Source organism: Lithobates pipiens, unplaced genomic scaffold (genome assembly GCF_037356315.1).
Source record: "Lithobates pipiens isolate NorthernLeopardFrog02 unplaced genomic scaffold, aLitPip1_a1.2 Scaffold_1, whole genome shotgun sequence".
NCBI lineage: Eukaryota > Metazoa > Chordata > Amphibia > Anura > Ranidae > Lithobates > Lithobates pipiens.
This window is the reverse complement of record NW_027507685.1, coordinates 68,866,822-68,886,699: the sequence shown is the minus strand read 5'-3', so window position 1 is coordinate 68,886,699 and position 19,878 is coordinate 68,866,822. Positions and strand designations below refer to the sequence as shown.

Sequence of the window (19,878 nt, the reverse complement as noted above, 5' to 3'; positions counted from 1 at the left end):
CCCAAAGGCAAGATCCTCATGGCCTTTTACATCTATTTTCTAGAATCTGGTAAATGTATGGACTGAAAACCAAGTTGCAACCTTACAGATTTGAGCCATGGAGGCTTGGTGATGCACTGCCCAGGAAGCACTAACAGCCCTGGTGGAGTGCGCTTGAATATGAAAAGGTAGAATTTTCCTCTTTAAACCATAAGCTTGAACAATCATTTGACAAATTCATTTAGAAATAGTAGACTTTGATGCTGCCTGTCCTCTTAGGACCTTCTGGCAACACAAAACAAAACATCTGTTTTACGAATCTGAGCGGGCACCTTCAAATAGATCTTGACTGCTCTCACCACATCAAGAGAATGTAGTGACCTTTCTTCCGCAGAATGAGGTTCTGGAAAAAACGAAGGCAGAACAATATCCTGTTTTAAATGAAAACCTGACATTACCTTCGGAAGGAAATTAGGATGAGGATGCAATATAACCTTATCCTGATGAATAAGCAAATATGGCTCTTTAAAAGAAAGAGCAGCCAACATTGATACTCTTCTCACAGAAGAAATGGCAACCAGAGAAACAAATTTCCTTGCCAAAAGGACCAAGGGGATATCTTGTATCAGCTCAAAAGGCTGTTTCTGTAATGCCAACATGACTAACGTCAAGTCGCAAGGGTTCAGGGGAGACCTAACCTGAGGATTAATCCGTGTTACCCCCTGAATAAAGCTACGAACCAGAGAGTGTGAAGTAAGTGGTCGTTGAAAAAAAAAACAAATAAGGCTGACACCTGGCCTTTGATAGTACTTAAGGCCAGCTTAATTTCTAATCTCATCTCAGAAACTCAAGGATCTTACCTATGACATATTTCCTGGGGTTCCAACCTCTGGATTCACACCAGGAGACATGCCTTCCAGACTCTATAATATATGACTCTGGAGGCCAGCTTCCTAGCATTAATCAAAGTAGAAACTACTGAACCTGACAGCCCACGGTCTTTCAGAATGTGGCTCTCGATAGCCAAACCGTTAAATTTAGTGCTTGTAAGGTAGGATGGAATACTGGACCTTGCGATAGAAGGTCTGACCACAGCGGTAGGGTCCATGGGTCCCTTGCCGCCATCTTTATGTCTGCATACCAAAATCTCCTGGGCCACAAGAATCACCTCCTTCCCTTCCTGCTTGATCCTGTGAAGAAGGTACGGAAGCAGAACAGGAGAGAACGCATATATTAGTGAAAACTGATCCCACGGAAAAATGAAGGCATCTGTTCCGCATGCCAGCGGATCCTTTGTCCTGGACACAAAGTTGACAATCTTTCTGTTGAGCCTGGACGCAAACGGATCCACGTCCGGAATTCCCCATCTTTGACATATTGACAGAAAGATGTCTGGGTGAAGAGACCATTTTCCCGGGAACAGCTGTTGGCGACTCAAATAGTCCCCCTGCCAATTCTCTAGTCCCGGAATGAAGACTGCTGACAGGCAAGGAATGTTGTCTTACCTCGACTCCTCGTGCCCCCTTGGTGATTGATATAGGCCCACTGTTTTGCCATTGTCGGGTTGGACCCTGACCGGACAAGTCCGTAATCTGAGTGTCCAGGCCTCCACGGCCAGGCATGCTGCCCTAATCTCTAGAATATTGATGGGCAAGGCCATTTCTGTTTTGGACCATTTTCCTTGGACAAATTCTTCTTCCAGGACTGCTCCCCAGCCCAGAAAGCTGGCATCTGTTGTCATCACCTTCCAGGTAATGGATAGGAAGGACTTTCCTTTCTGAAGATTCTTGGATATCAACCACCAACAGGCTATGACGCACTTTTTGGGGGATAAACGCATTGGGAAATCTAGAACTTGGATCTTTTTGTTCCAAGTTGACAGGATACGGTTTTGCAGTAGTCTCGAATGAAACTTTGCATAAGGAAGGGCCTTGAATGAAGCTACCATCTTTCCCAACAAATCTCATGCAAAGTCGAATAGAAGGATTCTTCTTTGCTTTGACCACTTGAATCCGTTCCCTTATGGAACTGATCTTTGCCTGGGGTAAGACAACCCTCTTCTGAGCTGTATCTATGATCAGGCCCAAGTACTGCAATCCCCTTGATGGTTTTAAAGGAAGATTTCTCTAGGTTGAGAATGCAACCTAGGTATTCCAGGTAGCTGACTGTGGTGACCAAACTCTGGTTTAGGCGGGCTACCGACTGATCTATCAAGAGTAGATGATCTAAATAAGCCAGAAAAGTTATCCCCTGAACCCTAAATCTGGCTAAAGGGGATCTAGAACCTTTGTAAACACTCGAGGTGCAGTAGCTAGACCAAAAGGCAGAGCTACAAACTGAAAATTAAGATTTTCTTTCTCAAAGCATAGATATTCCTGGTGAGCGGGGAAAATGGGTACATCCAAATAAGCATCCTTGTTGTCGATTGATGCTAGCAGTTCTTCACTTTGTAGACTGGAGACCACTGATTGTATTGACTCCATTCGAAACGAGCGGATATTCAAAGACTCGATTTAGATCTTTGAGATCTAAAATGGATCTGATGTCCCAGTTTGGTTTTGGTACCGTAAAAAGGTTTGGATTAAAACCCTAACCCTCGCTCTTCCATGGGAACCACCAATATCATTTTTTTAGACAAGAGATAATCCAAAGTCAGAGAGAGAGGCTTTTTCCTGGGTCTCTGGGAACGTTCGATCTGAGACAAAGAGGAGACGGGAACTCTGTAACCTAGAGATATTGAGGAAGGCACCCATTTGTCTCGACACTGTTCCTGCCAGACCCTTGAGAACTGCAGAAGTCTTCCCCTCCCCACTCGAGTGAGCGGGGACGCCCCTTCATAAAGGCGGCTTTAGTATTTTGTTTAGCGGGCTTACTCCCCCAGGACCTCTTTTGACCCTGGGGTTGACCCTAAGGTTTACCGCTTGAACTTGACGGTGGAGGCCGTCGAGACTGCCTGGAGGCAGATGCTCCTGGCACTGGAGAAGAAGCTTGTTTAAAAGAAAAACACTTAAACTTCTTAACTGGTAAAAGTGAACTTTTTCCATTAGAAATTCTTTGGCTATATTTATCCAGATCGTCTCTTACCAACCATTCACCATGAAACGGAAAACTAGTCAAGAGCTTTTTGCATGGCGCTTCGGCTGACCAATTTTTCAACCATAGAATTCGACGCTCATGTACCAGGCCGAGCATAAGCTGTGAGGCTTGGAGAATAGAATCTTTCATAGCATCTACTGTAAAACATAGCACTGCTTCTGATATCCCAGCCAAATCTTGTGCCCGTTTATCAGGAATAAAATTGAGCACCTCTTTAAACTGGTCTTTTAAAGACAGACATACTCCGATCACTGCCAGTGCAGGCTGAACCAGCCAGAGAAATATTGTTTTTAAATAGGAATGCCAACTTCCTATCTGTTGGATCCTTCAGCATTTGAGCATTGTCTACAGGACAAGTCAAGCTCTTGTTCACAGAGGATATAGCAGCGTCAATTGCTGGAATCTCATATTTCTTATTAGGCTCTTCCTCCATAGGATAAAGTGTTGAAAACTTTTTTGGAGGAAAAACTGTTTATCTGGGTGCTCCCACTCAGAACACATAAGCTTTTTCAGTAACGAATGGATAGGAAAAGCATGAACAGCTTGGGGAGGCTTTAGCAAACCCAAACAAGAAATAAGCTCATCGACTGACTCCGCTACTGGCAGCAAAAATGTGGAGCGGACCAATTCAGTGAGAGATTGTACCAACAACCTTACCTGTGAACCTGATCCATCTGTATTAGACTCTTCAGAAGAGGAGTCACATCTGCCTCCTCCTGGTCCTCTGAGAGAAAAGAGTCCTTTCTCACCACCTGTTCCTCAGTTTGAGGGTTCTGGGTAATGGACTAAAATGGTTGAGAAAAAACCTCTTCAGTAATATATATACAGGGGCTGCAGTGCTAAAAGCAGCTGCAACAGCCAACGTCCCTGATTGGTCATTCTGACTGGCCAAAACACTCTCAGGAGAGGATGCTATTTTCTTAGAGATGTTTTAGGCTTCCTAGTGGAAGTCCATATAGAGCTCTTTTTGTGGTGCTTTTACCCCCCCCCCCCCTTCCGACCATAGCCCGATGCACAAAGCAGAGGTACTACAAGGAGGAACGCATCCACTGCTTGAGCAATAGTCCAGTCCTGGCGCCGCTATTAGTGCTTAGCCTGATGCAATAGTAAATGTGTCAAAAGGAATGCCTGAGTCATCAAACCTTTCATGCCCCTCTTTCTCTTGTGTCCCACTGTAGCTTGCAGCAGTATCAATGGTGCTTTTAAAAGACACACTTTCCCACGCTGGACGACGCCAACGCTACTCTAAGCCACGCCCCTCGTTTTGGAAAAAAAAGCTTTCCCGCTCGAGTGCGGGCCTCTGATCCTGTGGGATTGCTTATGGAAGGGGGAAAAATGGCGAGGACGGAGCCTGGAAGCCGCAGAGTAGGGCGATGTGCCATTTTTTTTCTCTCCTGACGCTTCTTCCTTGTGAAGAGGGGGAGAAAACAGCACAGGTGGGGGGTGTCTGGTGGGGAGGAAACCCCCCCAGCCTTACTGGAGGTCTGCTGCTGGCTGGAGGAAGGGAAGCTGCTGTTCCGGACAACGTGAGCGCTCTGAGGAAGCGTGAGAAGGTATGCGCTCAATACAGCCCCCAGTGGTGACACATAGGCATGACAACATTCACTAATTAAAGGAGACATTCATCAGAAAATTCTAATATTTCTTAGAAAACTCCACTTACCTTTCCCACTGCAGGGTTTTCTGTGGTAAAACCAACAGACCCAATCTTCACTCTTCACGGTGGGTTCCATTAACAAACCTTCAGGAGCTGGGAACCCTCGGGGAAACCCACAATCCTGGACCTGTAATAGCACCACCGCCAATAAAAAACGTTATGTCCTTAATAACAAAAGTACTGAATCCCAGGGTCCAGCTACATAGTTACATAGTTAGTCAGGTTGAAAAAAGACACAAGTCCATCCAGTTCAACCACAAAAAAAAAAAAAATCTAATAAATATCATACCAGCCCATATACCCAATTCTATAGTTGGGTATTTGGGTACCCAATTCTAGTTGATCCAGAGGAAGGCAAAAAAAACCATCAGAGCATGATCCAATTTGCTAAAGCAGGGAAAAAAATTCCTTCCTGATCCCCCGAGAGGCAATCGGATTTTCCCCGGTTCAACTTTACCTATAAATGTTAGTACCCCGTTATATTATGTACACTTAGGAAATAATCCAGGCCTTTCTTAAAGCAATCCACTGAGCTGGCCATAACCACCTCTGCAGGGAGTCTATTACACATTTTCACAGCTCTTACTGTGAAGAAACCTTTCCGTATTTGGAGATGAAATCTCTTTTCCTCTAGACGTAAAGAGTGCCCCCTTGTCCTCTTTGTTGACTGTAAAGTGAATAACTCAACACCAAGTTCCCTATATGGACCCCTTATATATTTGTACATGTTGATCATATCCCCCCTTAATCTCCTCTTATCAAGAGTGAATAAATTCAGTTCCTCTAATCTTTCCTCATAGCTGAGTTCCTCCATGCCTCTTATCAGTTTGGTTGCCCTTCTCTGCACTTTCTCCAGTTCACCAATATCCTTTTTGAGAACTGGTGCCCAAAACTGAACTGCATATTCCAGATGAGGTCTTATTAATGATTTGAACAGGGGCAAAATGATATCTCTCTCTCTCTGGAGTACATACCTCTCTTAATACAGGAAAGGACTTTGCTTGCTTTGGAAACCGCAGCTTGGCATTGCATGCTATTATTGAGCTTATGATCTACCAAAACCCCCAGATCCTTCTCCACTATGGCAGCTCTCTAAAAAGAGAAGAGTTTACAGGCAAAACCTTGTTTCTTTGGATACAAGGCCCATTCAATTCGGCCATAAAAAGACACTTTGAATGGATCCGGCTGCATGGCTAGCCCCAGCAAGGATTGCTCCAGAGGAGCCCAGCACATCTTTACTCATGACCAACACCTTAGACACTGGCAAAAAAATGAGGTACTCCCAATAGTGGGAGAAGTTATATAGGGAGTGGACTTTTTGTCTTAGGGCCTGCCATTGTTCAACACATGAAGGTGGCCTATAACCCACATAGTAACTACTATGGCTCTGTGTCCCATGATGTACGATAAGAAAGAGATGGATAGCAGATAGCACTCATAACATGAAGGAAGAATTTACAGGTAAGCTTAGGATCATCAAAAATTATTGTATCTATTAATATACAGCAGGTAAAATAAGTATTGAACACATCACCATTTTTCTAGGTAAATATATTTCTAAAGGTGCTATTGACATAAAATTGAGACCACATGTCAGTAACAACCCATGCAATCCATACATCGAAACTAAAACAAATAAGTTCAGAAATGATGTTATGTGTAATAAAATGGAATGACACAGGGAAAAGTATTCACTAACTGAAATGTATTTAATACTTCGTACAAAATCCTTTGTTGGTAATGACAGCTTCAAGATGCCTCCTGTATGGATAAACTAGTCACATGCATTGCTCAGGTGTGATTTTGGCCCGTTCTTCCACACAGTTTTGAAATCTTGAAGGTTCTGTTAACCTTTTCTATGAACTGGCCAAACTGCTGGTTGGAATCTAAACAGTGGGGACCTCGAGTGGAGAGTGAACAAGTCTTGCTTTTTGACTGCTGGCGATTGCTGGGTTGCAATTTTAGGTTATTTTTGGTGCTTTTCCTTGTAGCTTTTTAACACCTTTTTTCTGACACTTTTCAAACAGCTTTTTTTTTTTCTTTGCTTCCTTCAGCCTACTAATTAAGGGGAGTGGTTAATTGGTTACAGGTGCTTGAGGCCTATATAACCTTGTGTAGAACTCATTGTGAGCCTGCTCATCTTTGAGTCTAATGGAACTCTGTCCACGTGGAACTGGTCTAAGTGGTGAGTTAAAAACCAGAGTTTAAAACAGGAGGTTATAACAGAGGTCATAGTACGTTTGTAGTGTGAATACCCGAGTGTTGTCTGAGTAGTTTGTGTGGATGGTTAGTACTTGGGTATTGTGAGTAGTTCTGCGAGTGCGAGTAGCTGAGCGAGTAGTTCTGCGAGTAGTTCAGCGTGGTCTGTGAGTGCCTGTTTATTGTTTTGTTGAGTATTAGTGTCACAAAAGGGAGTTTAAAGAGGAAGTAAACCCTGATGGGTTTACTTCCTCTTTTTTTCCCTGCAAAGGTAAAGCATAATGGACTACTATGCATCGCATAGTAGCTCATTATGTGTCACTTACCTGACACAGGAGCCAGCGAAGTCGCCGCTGATCCCTGTAGTCCGCCGCGTCCATCTTGCTGGTGGCGTCTCGCAGCTCCGACCAATGACAGCGGCGCAACCGCGATGACGTCACTCCCGCGCATGCGCACGGGAGTCGCGCCTCGCAGCTCCGTTGCTGTCATACGGCGAAGCCGCGATGACGTCACTCCCGCGCATGCGCATGGGAGTCGACAAATTTGGCAAATCCATTCTTGGATTTGCCGCATTTAGTGCGCCTGCGCGCCGCTGTCTACGGCGCATGCGCCGTAGACAGCGGTGCCCATTTTCAGGCAAATATCTCCTAAACCATATAGGTTTAGGAGATATTGCTTGGACCTACAGGTAAGCCTTAATCTAGGCTTACCTATAGGTCCAAGTTGTTTGGAAGGGTTTACTTCCCTTTTAACAAGACTCGTGGCCACTCATTAAAATTAGAAGAAAAGAAGTTTAACCTTAAACTACGTAGAGGGTTCTTTACTGTAAGAGCGGCAAGGATGTGGTATTCCCTTCCACAGGCCGTGGTCTCAGCGAGGGGCATTGATAGTTTCAAGAAACTATTAGATAAGCACCTGAACGACCGGTACATACAGGGACATACAAATGTAATAGGGACATGTAATCACACACATAGGTTGGACTTGATGGACTTGTGTCTTTTTTCAACCTCACCTACTATGTAACTTTGATCTTTAGTTCTTTCCATATATTTTCTATTGGATTCAAGTCGGGTGATTGGCTGGGCCATTCTAGCAGATTTTCTTTCTTTGAAATCAATTGAAAGTATCCTCGGCTTTGTGTTTGGGATAATTGTATTGCTGAAACGTCCACCCTCGGTTCATCTTCCCCTTGATAGATAGCAGCAGATTTTTATCAAAAATGTCTTGGTAAATTTTTCCATTCATCCTTACTTCAACCATATGAGGTCCGCCAGTACCGTTTACTGAAAAACAGCCCCACACCATGATGTTCCCACCTCCAAACTTCACTGTTTGGATGGTGTTTTTGGGATGATGTGCCATTTGACCGCCAAACATGGTGTGTATTATGGCATCTAAAGAGTTACATTTTGGTCTCATCTGACCATACTTTATTCTCCCAGTATTTCACAGGCTGGTCTAAATGTTGCGCAGCAAACTTTAAACGAGCTTCAACATGCTTTTTCTGCAGCAATGGAGTCTTGCGTGGTTAGCATGCATACAGACCATGGCAGTTGAGTGCATTACTTATTGTTTTCTTTGAAACAATTGTACCTGCTAATTTCAGGTCTTTCTGAGCATCTCCTCACAAGTGGTCATTGGCTCTTGGACAAATCTGATAATTCTTTTCAATTCTGTCCAAAATATTGCAAGGACCACCTGGTCGTGGGATTCTGGTCCCGACAGTGCACACTGGAACATTCAGAAGTTAAGAAATACTTCTGTAACCAAACGTGATCAGTATGTTTTGCAACAATAAGGTTGCAAAAGTCTTGAGAGGGCTCTTTGCTGTTACCCATCAAGAGATGTTTCTTGTGTGTGACACCTTTATATAGGCCATCAGCTGAGACTCAACCAGCTGATATTAATTTGCACTGACAAGGGGCAGGATTGCCTTCTAATTACTGATAGTTTTCAGCTGGGGTCTTTGCGTTCCATGCCATTTTGCACCTCCCTTTCTTCATGTGTTCAATACTTTTTCCCGTGTCATTGCATTTTATTACACAACTTAATTTTTTAACTTATTTTTCTTAGTATGTAAGGATTGCATAGGTTGTTACCGACATGTGGTGAAAATGTTATGTCAATAGAACTTTAGAGACATGTTTTCCTAGAAAAATGGTGACACAGTGGTGTAGTGGTTAGCACTCTCGCCTAGCAGTAAAATAGGGTTGCTGGTTCGAATCCCAACCACGACACTACCTGCATGGAGTTTGCATGTTCTCCCTGTGCCTGCATGGGTTTCCTCCGGGTATTCCAGTTTCCTCCTACACTCCAAAGACATGCAGGTAGGTTAATTGGCTTCTGTACAAAATTGGCCCTGGTATATAATTGGGGACCTTGAATCGTGGCTCCTTGAGGGTAGGAACCAATGTGAGTGTGCAATGTATAGGGATAGGGACAATTGTAGACACTCACTCAGGTTGAACTGGATGGACTGGTGTCTTTATTCAACCTTAGTAACTATGTTTAATATTTATTTTAGTGTGTGTGTGTGTGTGTGTGTGTGTGTGTGTGTGTGTGTGTGTGTGTGTGTGTGTGTGTGTGTGTGTGTGTGTGTGTGTGTGTGTGTGTGTGTTATATATTTTTTTTTTTATATATATATATATTTTTTTTTTTTTTTAAGTCAGTATGCATCTAGAATGGAGGAGGGTGGTTTACTTTCGGTCAGGGGATAAAGCAGGAAGCATAGGTGCACTTTATGTGAAATACCATTTATGCTTTAAGTTAACACTACATATTATACAATCTGACTGTACAATCTCCTTTGAACCCTCCATAATTATAAAGTGCAGTGGCAAAATTAAATAGATGTTGGGGGGGCGCTCTCGAGCAGCGCACGAAGATGGCCGCAAGATAATCGCGCTCCTCCACCGCCATCCACGCCGGTTGTGATACTGCCACTCCTGCACGGATTAAACGGCTACAAAATCTCCCTAAAACCACCGCCGATCACATGGGGTGCAGATCGGGCACAGCCCGGAGCTCCACAAGGAGAAAAGCCACACACAAGCCTTGCGGCCTTCCCACCGGATGGCCCGCTGGATACACAGGCCTTGGACATGGAGCCTTCACCCCCGCCACTATCAGATGAGCTTGAGGCCTGCTCTGACGCAGAGAGCCTGCAGGGAGCCCAGCAGCCATATATCACGCTGGCACTGAGAGATGCTGACCTGCTGGCTCGTTTCAAAACCATGCTGCAGGGTGAACTGTCGGCTGCCACCTCCAAGCTGGCCACATACCTAACGAAGGAGATCCGTGAGCTGGGCAGCCGCATGAATGCTCTGGAGGACAGAATGGAGGCTGCGGTGACTGTAATAGACCACCATGAACAGGACCTGCAAGACCTCCGCAGGGAGCTGGATGCAGCCCTCCTGAAATTAGAGCACTATGAGAACAGGTCCAGACAGGGGAACCTCCGACTGAGGGGACTCCCTGAAACTATTTAGGATTTGACCTCCACTGCCACGGCCCTGTTCCAGGAACTAGTCCCAGGCATCCCCATAGAGCACATGGAGTTTGACTGGATCCATCGGGCTCTGGGGCCAAGGAATGAGGGGGGGCCCCCCCACGGGACATTATCATTAAGTTTACGTATTATCGCACTAAAGAAACCCTCCTTAAAGCAGCACGGGATAAGCCTGACCTGTGCTTCCAAGGTCACAAGTACCAACTTTTCACCAACCTGGCTACCACTACAGTGCAAAAGAGACAACAACTGAAACCATACACCTCAGTCCTGATGGAACGCTATATTGAGTACGCTTGGGGTTTCCCCTTCCGCCTCGCATTCGCTCACCAAGGAAGGGTGTTCGCACCGTGGAGGAGGCCCAGGCGACTTTTGAAGCGCTACATCTGCTTCCCCCTCCAGACAACCCCAACAACCGGGAGAGGGCCCCGGGCCCCCAGTCTTCTTCCAGGCAAATGGGCAGTGTGTGGGAACCGGCCAGCAGCTGTAAACGGGCTCTCGCTGGCACCCCGCCGCCTTCAAGATCCCCTTGTTCTGATCCCAGATGAACACTGCACGGGTGAGCCCAATTGCTATTCCTTTTGTGAAGCTGCTTTCCCAGTGCCAAAGATTTTTTTTTGCTGAGAATTCGGCTCCTACCAGGTTGTTATGACTATATCCCTATTACCCTCATTCCCCCCCCCACCCCTCTTTTTTTTTTTCTTCTGGCCCGGTTTAGCAGGTCTCCATATGCCTTCCTCTATGACAGTGATGGCGAACCTTGGCACCCCAGATGTTTTGGAACTACATTTCCCATGATGCTCCACTACACTGCAGAGTGCCAGAGCATCATGGGAAATGTAGTTCCAAAACATCTGGGGTGCCAAGGTTCGCCATCACTGCTCTATGACCTGTTGCCTTATCAGTGGACCGGCCCTCCCAGGACTGACGGTTTTTGCTCAGGTTTCCCAGATAAGAACCAGGGTGAGGCCCTTGAATTATTGCCTTTGAAGGACAATATCTTTAGTGAAATTGGCGCAGCTTCCCTGAGGGCCTATGCCAAGAACTGCTATGTGCACTGTTGATACCTTTATATATACACTCGTTAGTAAAAGGACCTAGGGTCCTGCCCAGTATTCCAATCCTTTCCTCCCATTCCCTTCTCCCCCCTATTTTTTTTTTTTCCTTCCTCACCCTCCTCTCCTGTTCAAGTTTTATTTTTTTTGGTTTATCTCTCCCTCTGGGATAATGGTTAAGGTCCATATTGGTGATTTCCCATTGGATCGCTGCCCTGAGCCTCGCTGGGTCCACTTTCCCTTTAGACCACTGGTGGCCCAGTGTGGGAAACACGGCTGAGGACCGAGGTTAAAGTCTCCCCTCGGGCGTTCCCGGCTTGGGAATTATGGGTTTTAATTATTCTATGAAGGCACTATGGAGGTAGCTACAGAAACAGCACATCAGTTGCTGCATGCCTTGTGTCCTTTAACAGACTGAAGATTCACATTAAAAGATAAGTTCAGCTTTGGGAACATGTTACATGTTCCACCCTAACAATGGGTGGAACGTGTAACATGTTTCCAATGCTGCAGCCACTGCACAATTCCTTCCATCCACTTTCCATGTGACAGGAGCATGGGGAGAAGTTCCCCAGACTAGTTGTGAGTTTTTGAAATCGGCCGCATCATTCCTACACGGAGCTGTGTGTGTGTGTGTGAATGAACTACAAGTCCCGACATCCTTTGCGGATGTCGGCTTGCAATTCTCAATGAAGTACCACAGTGCTGTGAAATGCCATGGTAGTTCGATTCTTCCTGTCAGTGTATATGCATGCCCATACGGGATGTACGGCACACAGATACACTGACGGGTTTGCAGGAGACCTGCATGGCACCAGCAATCTGCTGATCACTGCTGCAATGCTTTATAGGCTCCAAAAAATATAAAAAAATAAATAAATGCTAATTTTTTTCACTTTGTTTAAATATTTATTTGAAAAATATAGCAAAGTTACAAAAGAGCCGACTAGAAAACAGTACAGATAATAAAGTAGGTGCTCTGGAGCATTCACAAGTAGCCCCTATAACAAAGAAATGAACACACCTGAGAGATTGTTATATCCAAGTTATGCATAGGTTCTAGACAGCAAAGGATTTACATAAATATGCCAAAAACAGAGTGCTATAGATTTTCAAGGTGTCCTAGTTGCGATATATACACCATACACTGCCCTTATAACTGTAGTCTTGAGCTGTAGCATTGTAAAGGGGGAATGCTCTGAGCAAAATAGGCCTTACTATGCGGGCAAATGAAAGGGACAACCAACTTGTTAAAGGGAATCACAGCAGCGGAATAGAGCCCTAAGCTTATTTATTGTTTTATTAAAAGTAAACTTATTCTTTAAGATGATCAAAAAAGGTATAAGTCACAGCTGATAAATCGTGTGTGTGTGTGTGTGTGTGTGTGTGTGTGTGTGTGTGTGTGTGTGTGTGTGTGTGTGTGTGTGTGTGTGTGTGTGTGTGTGTGTGTGTGTGTGTGTGTGTGTGTGTGTGTGTGTGTGTAAATTGCAGGTTTTTTCAATAGGCTGTAAATAGAGAGATACAAGTGTGGAAAGAAAATCCCAAAACTCCACATGCTTAATTTTTAAATCCTCCCCATAATAAAGAAATGTACAAAACAACTACATGTCCCTTTTTAGGTTGCTTACTCACATGCCATTAGTTATTTGGAAAACTCTTGCTATTTTTTTCTGTGTGCACAGAAGTATATTGTCAATTACTTTATACGGTTTACATTTTGTAGATTCCATGTCAACCTTCTGAATAGCAGAACAAGAAATATCCACCTGCATATAAACCCTCGCTTTAATGAACACACAATAGTAAGGAACACCCAGAACAGGGGCGCATGGGGTCCTGAAGAGAGGCAGCTTGCATACATGCCTTTCGGCCAAGGGCAAAACTTCCAGGTGAGAAAAACACATAGTAGACTAAATTTCCGAACTGAGGACATCCTTAACTAAACAGTGACTTTTAATTACAGATGGAAATCAGGAATGAGGGAGGAGTAGTGGGTGTCTACTCAAATGGATCAAAGCTTTTCAACTATGTCCATCGTCTGCCTGCCAACCAGATCGACATGATAGAAATCGGTGGAAGTGTCACCGTGACATATGTGCAGTACTAAACTTAAGCGAATGATGAGAATTATCAGAGTGTGGCGGAAACACATTTTTATGAAATGTGTACATTTCTTAAATATATTAGCTGCGTTAAATAAGTACCTGAAATAAATAAATTAGAAGCACCTGGGGCAGTTTTAGGGCAACAAGCCAATCAATTTGAAAGCTGGACTTTAGGGTCAGGATTAGTGAGCCTATGGCAATGACAAAGATAAACTAAAGCCTGGGCTGACAGCACATACCTTTATTTGTCTGAGCCGATGGTGTATTGCCACCCATCATCCTTAACACATTGGTATGCAAAAAAAGTGATCTGCTTTTTGGACTTTCAAGTAGAGAAGTTTGTAATCGGTCAACAAAATTCAAGACCTTTGGAAGTTTTGATAGTTTGATAATTCTGGTGGTTATCTGTAGGCTGGTTATACTGAAGTTGATTGGTGGATCGACATCAGTACAACCAACCTGCCCATAGTCAGATCGTATTTTGCACAGGCTCCTGCTGAACTGAAGGGGATGATTGGCCAGTCTGAACTTGTGCAGAGATCACATGAGAAAACGCCTTGAATTTTGATTGCATATGACCATCACAGGAGTGTGCACAAAACATTTTCCTCTGGAAAGAATTAAATTACAGCCAATCATTCTTTATTTATACTTTAATTTGAATGGAAGTGTTTTTTCATTGCCTCCAATTTAAAGGTTACTTTTCTGTATTTTTTTTTTAGTAGCCAGTGGTTACTGATCTTACTTTTTTTTAACAAGCCAACACCCTAAATACCAGTGACTAAATTTGAACCCAGGAAATAAAGTACATCATTGTTTTCTATTGTATAAGAAAATCTACTAATGTTATGCTGAATAATTTCTTCTAAAAACAATCATTTGCAAAATAAATTGTATAACAATATGTTTTCAGTTAGATATTTTATAGTTATACTATATTTTCTAATTCAAATAAAATTAAGCAACACATTACACTGTGTATTGGAATATCCACCCTTCTTTTCTACCAAATATTGTATATATTCTAGATAAAACTCTGGATTCCCAAATGGAAAAAACTTAAAATTTAAATAACGGAGTGTAAAGAAGGTATTTAAAGGGTCGCTCCACTCGTAAAGCAATGTATTAGGTGTAGCCAGGTGGTTTGCCTGGCTTCTCTTGGACAGGGTCAAGGGGCTGATGGGTATAGTGTGGCACCCTGAAACATTCTTCTAGCACCCCCATCGGCAGCCACCTTCAATTCCTCCCACCATAGCTGATCCTGAAACACTGTCCCCAGATTTTGTTCCTGGGGTGTCACTGTTTCAGGCTATGTCTCGTTGTAGGGCACTAGAAGCTAAAACGACTCATTCCAGCACACGTTACTTGCATCTGACAGTCTGTACTACACACAGTTCTTCCCCTTTACCTGCTGCCTCCTTGCAACTTCAAAAGGAGACCAGAACAATCTAGTGATAAGAGGCATGTAGTACCCCACTGTTAAAAGTTGGCATGGCCATATGGTTGTGGTTTACAGATATTCCAGTAGTGACACTATCATAACAGACATTCAGGGAGATATTGTTCATTAATAAAGTGTACGTATTTGTTGAACTACAGTGCCTTGAAAAAGTATAAATCTTGAAATTTTCCACATTTTTTGTTATATTACAACCAAAAACGTAAATTTATTATATTGGGTTTTTATTTGATAGACCAACACAAAGTAGCACATAAATGTGCAATGGCAGGAAAATGATAAATGGCTATGAACATTTTTTTTTACAAATATCTGAAAAGTGGCATGCATTTTTATTCAGCCCCCTTTACTCTGACACCCCTAACTGAAATCTAGTGGAACCAATTGCCTTCAGAAGTTACCTAATTAGTAAATGGAGTCCACATGTGTGTAAATTAAGCTCAGTATAAATACAACTATTCTTTGAAGCCCTCAGAGGTTTGATAACTTTATTGAACAAACAGCATCATGAATGCCAAGGAACACAGACAGTTCAGGAATAAATGTTGTGGAGAAGTTTAAATCAGGGTTAGGTTATAAAAAAAATCTCCAGCTTTAAACATCTAACAGAGCACTGTTCCATCTATCATCCAAAAATGGAAAGAGTATGGCACAACTGTAAGCCTACCAATACATGGCCGTCCACCCAAACGGACAGGCCGGGCAAGGAGAGCATTAATCAGAGAAACAGCAAAGAGGCCCATGGTAATTCTGGAGGAGCTGCAGAGATCTACAGCTCAGGTGGGAGAATCCACAGCTATTAGTCGTGCACTCCACAAATCTGGCCTTAATGGGAAAAAGTGGCAAGAGAGCCATTGTTGAAAGAAAGCCATAAGAAATCCCATTTTCAGTTTGCGAGAAGCCATGTGAGGGACACAGCAAACATGTGGAAGAAGGTGCTCTGGTCAGATGAGACCAAAATTGAACTTTTTGGCCTAAAAGCAAAAAGGTTGTGTGGCAGAAAACGAAACACTGCACATCACCCTAAACACACACTTCCCACCGTGAAACATGGTAGTGGCAGCATTATGTTGTGGGGATGATTTTCTTCAGCAGAGACAGGGAAGCTAGTCAGAGTTGATGGGAGGATGGAGCCAAATACAGGGCAATCTTTTACTTTATTCTAGAGCTATAATAGATATCCAGAAAGAAAAAGATAAAATTTTCATATATATATATATATATATATATATATATATATATATATATATATATATATTTTTTTTTTTTTTCATCAGTTTAGTTTTTTTTTGTTTTTACTAGTAATGGCTGCTATCTTTGGCAGTACTTCAACATTACGATAGACAAATCTGACCCCAAATGACACTTTTTGGCCACCAGCGACATTATAGTGATCAGTGCATAAATGACACTGGCAGGGAGGGGGTTAACACTAGGGGCTGATGAAAGGGTTAATTGTGTGGGGGGTGGGCTTATTGGGCAAAATAGAGATATCAGTATTGTCCCCTGTTAGAACAGGGACCTGGCTCGTTTACATAGACAGATCCTCGTTCTGTCTCTCTGTACCTCGATCGCAGGTGGCCGGCAGACAGAGTTCAAACTCTAATGAACAAGTGGAAAAATGGAGGGTTCTGTTGAAACCAAACCACGGTCAGGTAGACAAACTGAAATTTTAGCCACAACTGCCAGGAAAATTGTTTCAGATGCAAAGAAAAACCCACAAATAACTTCAGGTGAAAAACAGAACTCTGAAAACACGTGGTGTGGCTGTTTCAAGATGCACAATAAGAAGGCACTTGAAGAAAAGATGGCCTGCATGTTCGAGTCGCTAGAAGAAAGGCATTACTATGCAAACCACAAAGTATCCCACATACAATATGCCAAACAGCACAGAGACAAGCCTCAAAACTTTTGGCACAAAATCATTTGGAGTGAAGAGACCTAAATTGAGCTTTTGGCCAAAACCCATAAACGCTACTTTTGGAGAGGAGTCAACAAGGCCTATGATGAAAGGTACACCATTCCTACTGTGAAACACGGAGGTGGGTCGCTAAGGTTTCAGGGATGTGTGAGCTACAAAAGGCCAGAAAAATTGGTCAAAATTGATGACAATGATCCAAAATAGAGCAGAGTCAACCTGTCATTGGCTACAGCAGAATAAAGTGAAAGATCTGGAGTAGCCATCTCAGTCTCCTGACCTCAATATCATTGAGTCACTCTAGGGAGATCTCAAACGTGCAGTTCATGCAAGACAGCCCAAGAATTTACAGGAACTGGAGGCTTTTTGCCAAGAGGAATGGGAAGCTTTACCATCTGAGAAGATAAAAAGCCTCATCCACACATACCACAAGATTTCAAGCTGTTATAAATGTTAAAGGGACAATACAGGGTATTAAGAACTGGGGTATTTAAACGTTTGATCAGGGTCATTTGGGTAGTTTCTGTTGCCATTATGATTTAAAGAGAGTGAACACAGTTGATTGATAATAAATGGCTTCACCCAAACACTAACCATGAGTGAAAGATAACTGTCATCATTCATATTCTCTGAAAAAATGGCTAAGAAATCATAAATTCTGCCAGTGTATGCAAACCTATGAGCACAACTGTATAATGCACTATAGTGCAGCGGTGAAGAGTATGTTACATAAAGCCCAGTGTACAGAGTGCATTAGTCAGGACAATAAAATGTACAACATAGTGTCTACCATGCAGGGGTCAGGAATATGCAATATGAAAGCCAGTACAACCAAAAAATAATCCCCTCCTTCCAGTACAAATACCTTCCTGCCCATATCATCCCAGTACAGATCTCTCACCAAAGCCCTAACCCCCCCCCCCCTTCAGTACAGACCACCCTTCTAACCCCTACTAATTTTGGGCCACCCCCACAGCACAGACCCAGATGCCTCCACTACCGTCTCAGTACAGACCTGTCAGAAACCATGAATCAGACAGACAGAAGTACAATTAAATCACACTTGTTTATTAAGAAAAATAAAAAAGGTAAATGGAAAAAGTGTAGTCAAGCATAGCCAGGGTCCAGTAACCAGATCAGGTAGTCAGCCAGGCCAGAAGTCAGGGATCCAAATAGAGCAACAGCAAGCAGGATAAGGAGCCAGAAGGGATGTCAGCAAGCCAGTCTTTAAACAAACCGCAGGAGATGGTTTCTAGTGATGTGACCAAGGCGAAAGCAGAGGTGAAGTGAGCTGGAAGGCTTTAAGTAGGCAGGTCAGATGAGCATCATCAGGAACAGCTGGTAACTGTGGAGAGAGAAGAGAGCTGGCAATTAGCCGACAGCTGAGCGACCAGCCCAGAGAAGGAAGGGCTAAGCCAGCCCTGACAAGACCTAATGCAGACCAGTCTCTTAGTACCACAACCTCCACAGTACAGACTCCCTCCTATCTCACAAGTAGACTCCTCCCTCCCTACCAGTATAGTATAGACCCCCATTCCAGTACAAAACTTCTCCCACCTCATCAGTATATAGACTCCCCTTCAGTTAAGACCATCCCCCCCCAAACAGTCCAGACTGCTCCACCAGTATAGAGTCCCTCCCTCTCCACCATTACAGAATCCTCCCCCACATAGAACCCCTCTCAAGCATAATCGCCTTCCCTCCAGTACAGACCCCTCATCCCTAACCGTGCAGAAAAATCCCTCCAGTACAGACTTCCTCCCACCTTAAGCTCGCTCACTGGTGGAATGGGGTGATGCCGCGTCAGCAGGAAGTTCCTCCCTCAGCTGAAGTCTAGGAGAAGCTTTATTCAGCTTGTCACATGACTAAGCTGTCGGGGGACTGGGATATGAATGAGCCAGTAAAGCTATACACATTTATACGCAAATCCTGTGGCTATTTGCATATAAATCAGCTATGGACAGTGTACAGGGGCAAAGCCTTTCCGGGACACAGCCCCTATACACAAGAGTGTGTGATTAGGGTCAAAATATGGGACAGTCCCTCACAATCCAGGACTGTTGGAAGGTATACATTTTTAAAATCTGAACAAAATTACATAATTTAGCCATATTGTAGCATCTAAGGGTTTTCACAATTGTCTGTATTGCTCACAGATACATGACTGATATAACCAGTTAACAACCTTGGGCATCCCACCTATGGGGAAAAAAAAAAAAAAAAAAAAAAGCAAAGCAGGCTCCAGGCTTTCATGTAAAAGTAACTTGGGTGCCTGTAGAGCCACCCACTCACTTTTGAGCGAGTCAGAGTTACGGTAGCCCTTTGTTAGTCCCTTGTGATAGCACCTGTGACTTTTTCCCCACTACAAATGGTGAGTTGCAGTCCATTGGTAGAAGGCTGCACTTGGGATTGGATTTCAACAGGTATATTGCCTGAAGAGGCCAGTATGCCTCAAAAGCTTGCACTACAATTTACTGTAGTTATAAAATAAAATATAATCAGCGCAAAAAAAACGACTAAACAATATGTGCAAATATTTCTCGCTACTTCTTATTTGCCTAATAGAGAGGCACGGATTGCTGCAAACACCTTCCAGAGTGTGTTCACCAGTCTCTCTTCATACCATAAAGTGCAAATAAGTGCAGCACAATCACTCATATATAGTAACCGAATGAAAATCATAACAAGGTTACCACAACTGCTATAGTTTATGCAATATATAACAGTGTCAAAGCCCCAATTGTAAATATATGCGCCACCGCTGTGTCAACTCAAAGTGATAGTTCATATAATGTTATCCAATATGTTCAGTGACCACCACCTCCAGCAGACTGCCTGCTCACCTCCAGTCTATGACCCCGCTACAGAGTCATAATCACCTTAATGCACTCTGATCAGG

At 43.5% G+C, this 19,878-nt stretch overlaps 1 protein-coding gene across 8 annotated transcripts in view; it reads left to right on the top strand.

The window, feature by feature from the left end:
* Nucleotides 1-14,574, top strand: part of LOC143930166 (galectin-4-like) — a 101,305-nt gene extending 86,731 nt beyond the window's left edge. For all 8 annotated transcript variants that reach the window (XM_077454504.1, XM_077454327.1, XM_077454412.1 and 5 more), the window contains 2 exons: nucleotides 13,221-13,386; nucleotides 13,461-14,574. In XM_077454504.1, the coding sequence (XP_077310630.1) occupies nucleotides 13,221-13,386; nucleotides 13,461-13,604 (310 nt within the window). In that variant the 3' untranslated portion in view covers nucleotides 13,605-14,574. The remainder of the gene's footprint in view (nucleotides 1-13,220; nucleotides 13,387-13,460) is intronic.
* Nucleotides 14,575-19,878: the final 5,304 nt, after the last annotated feature.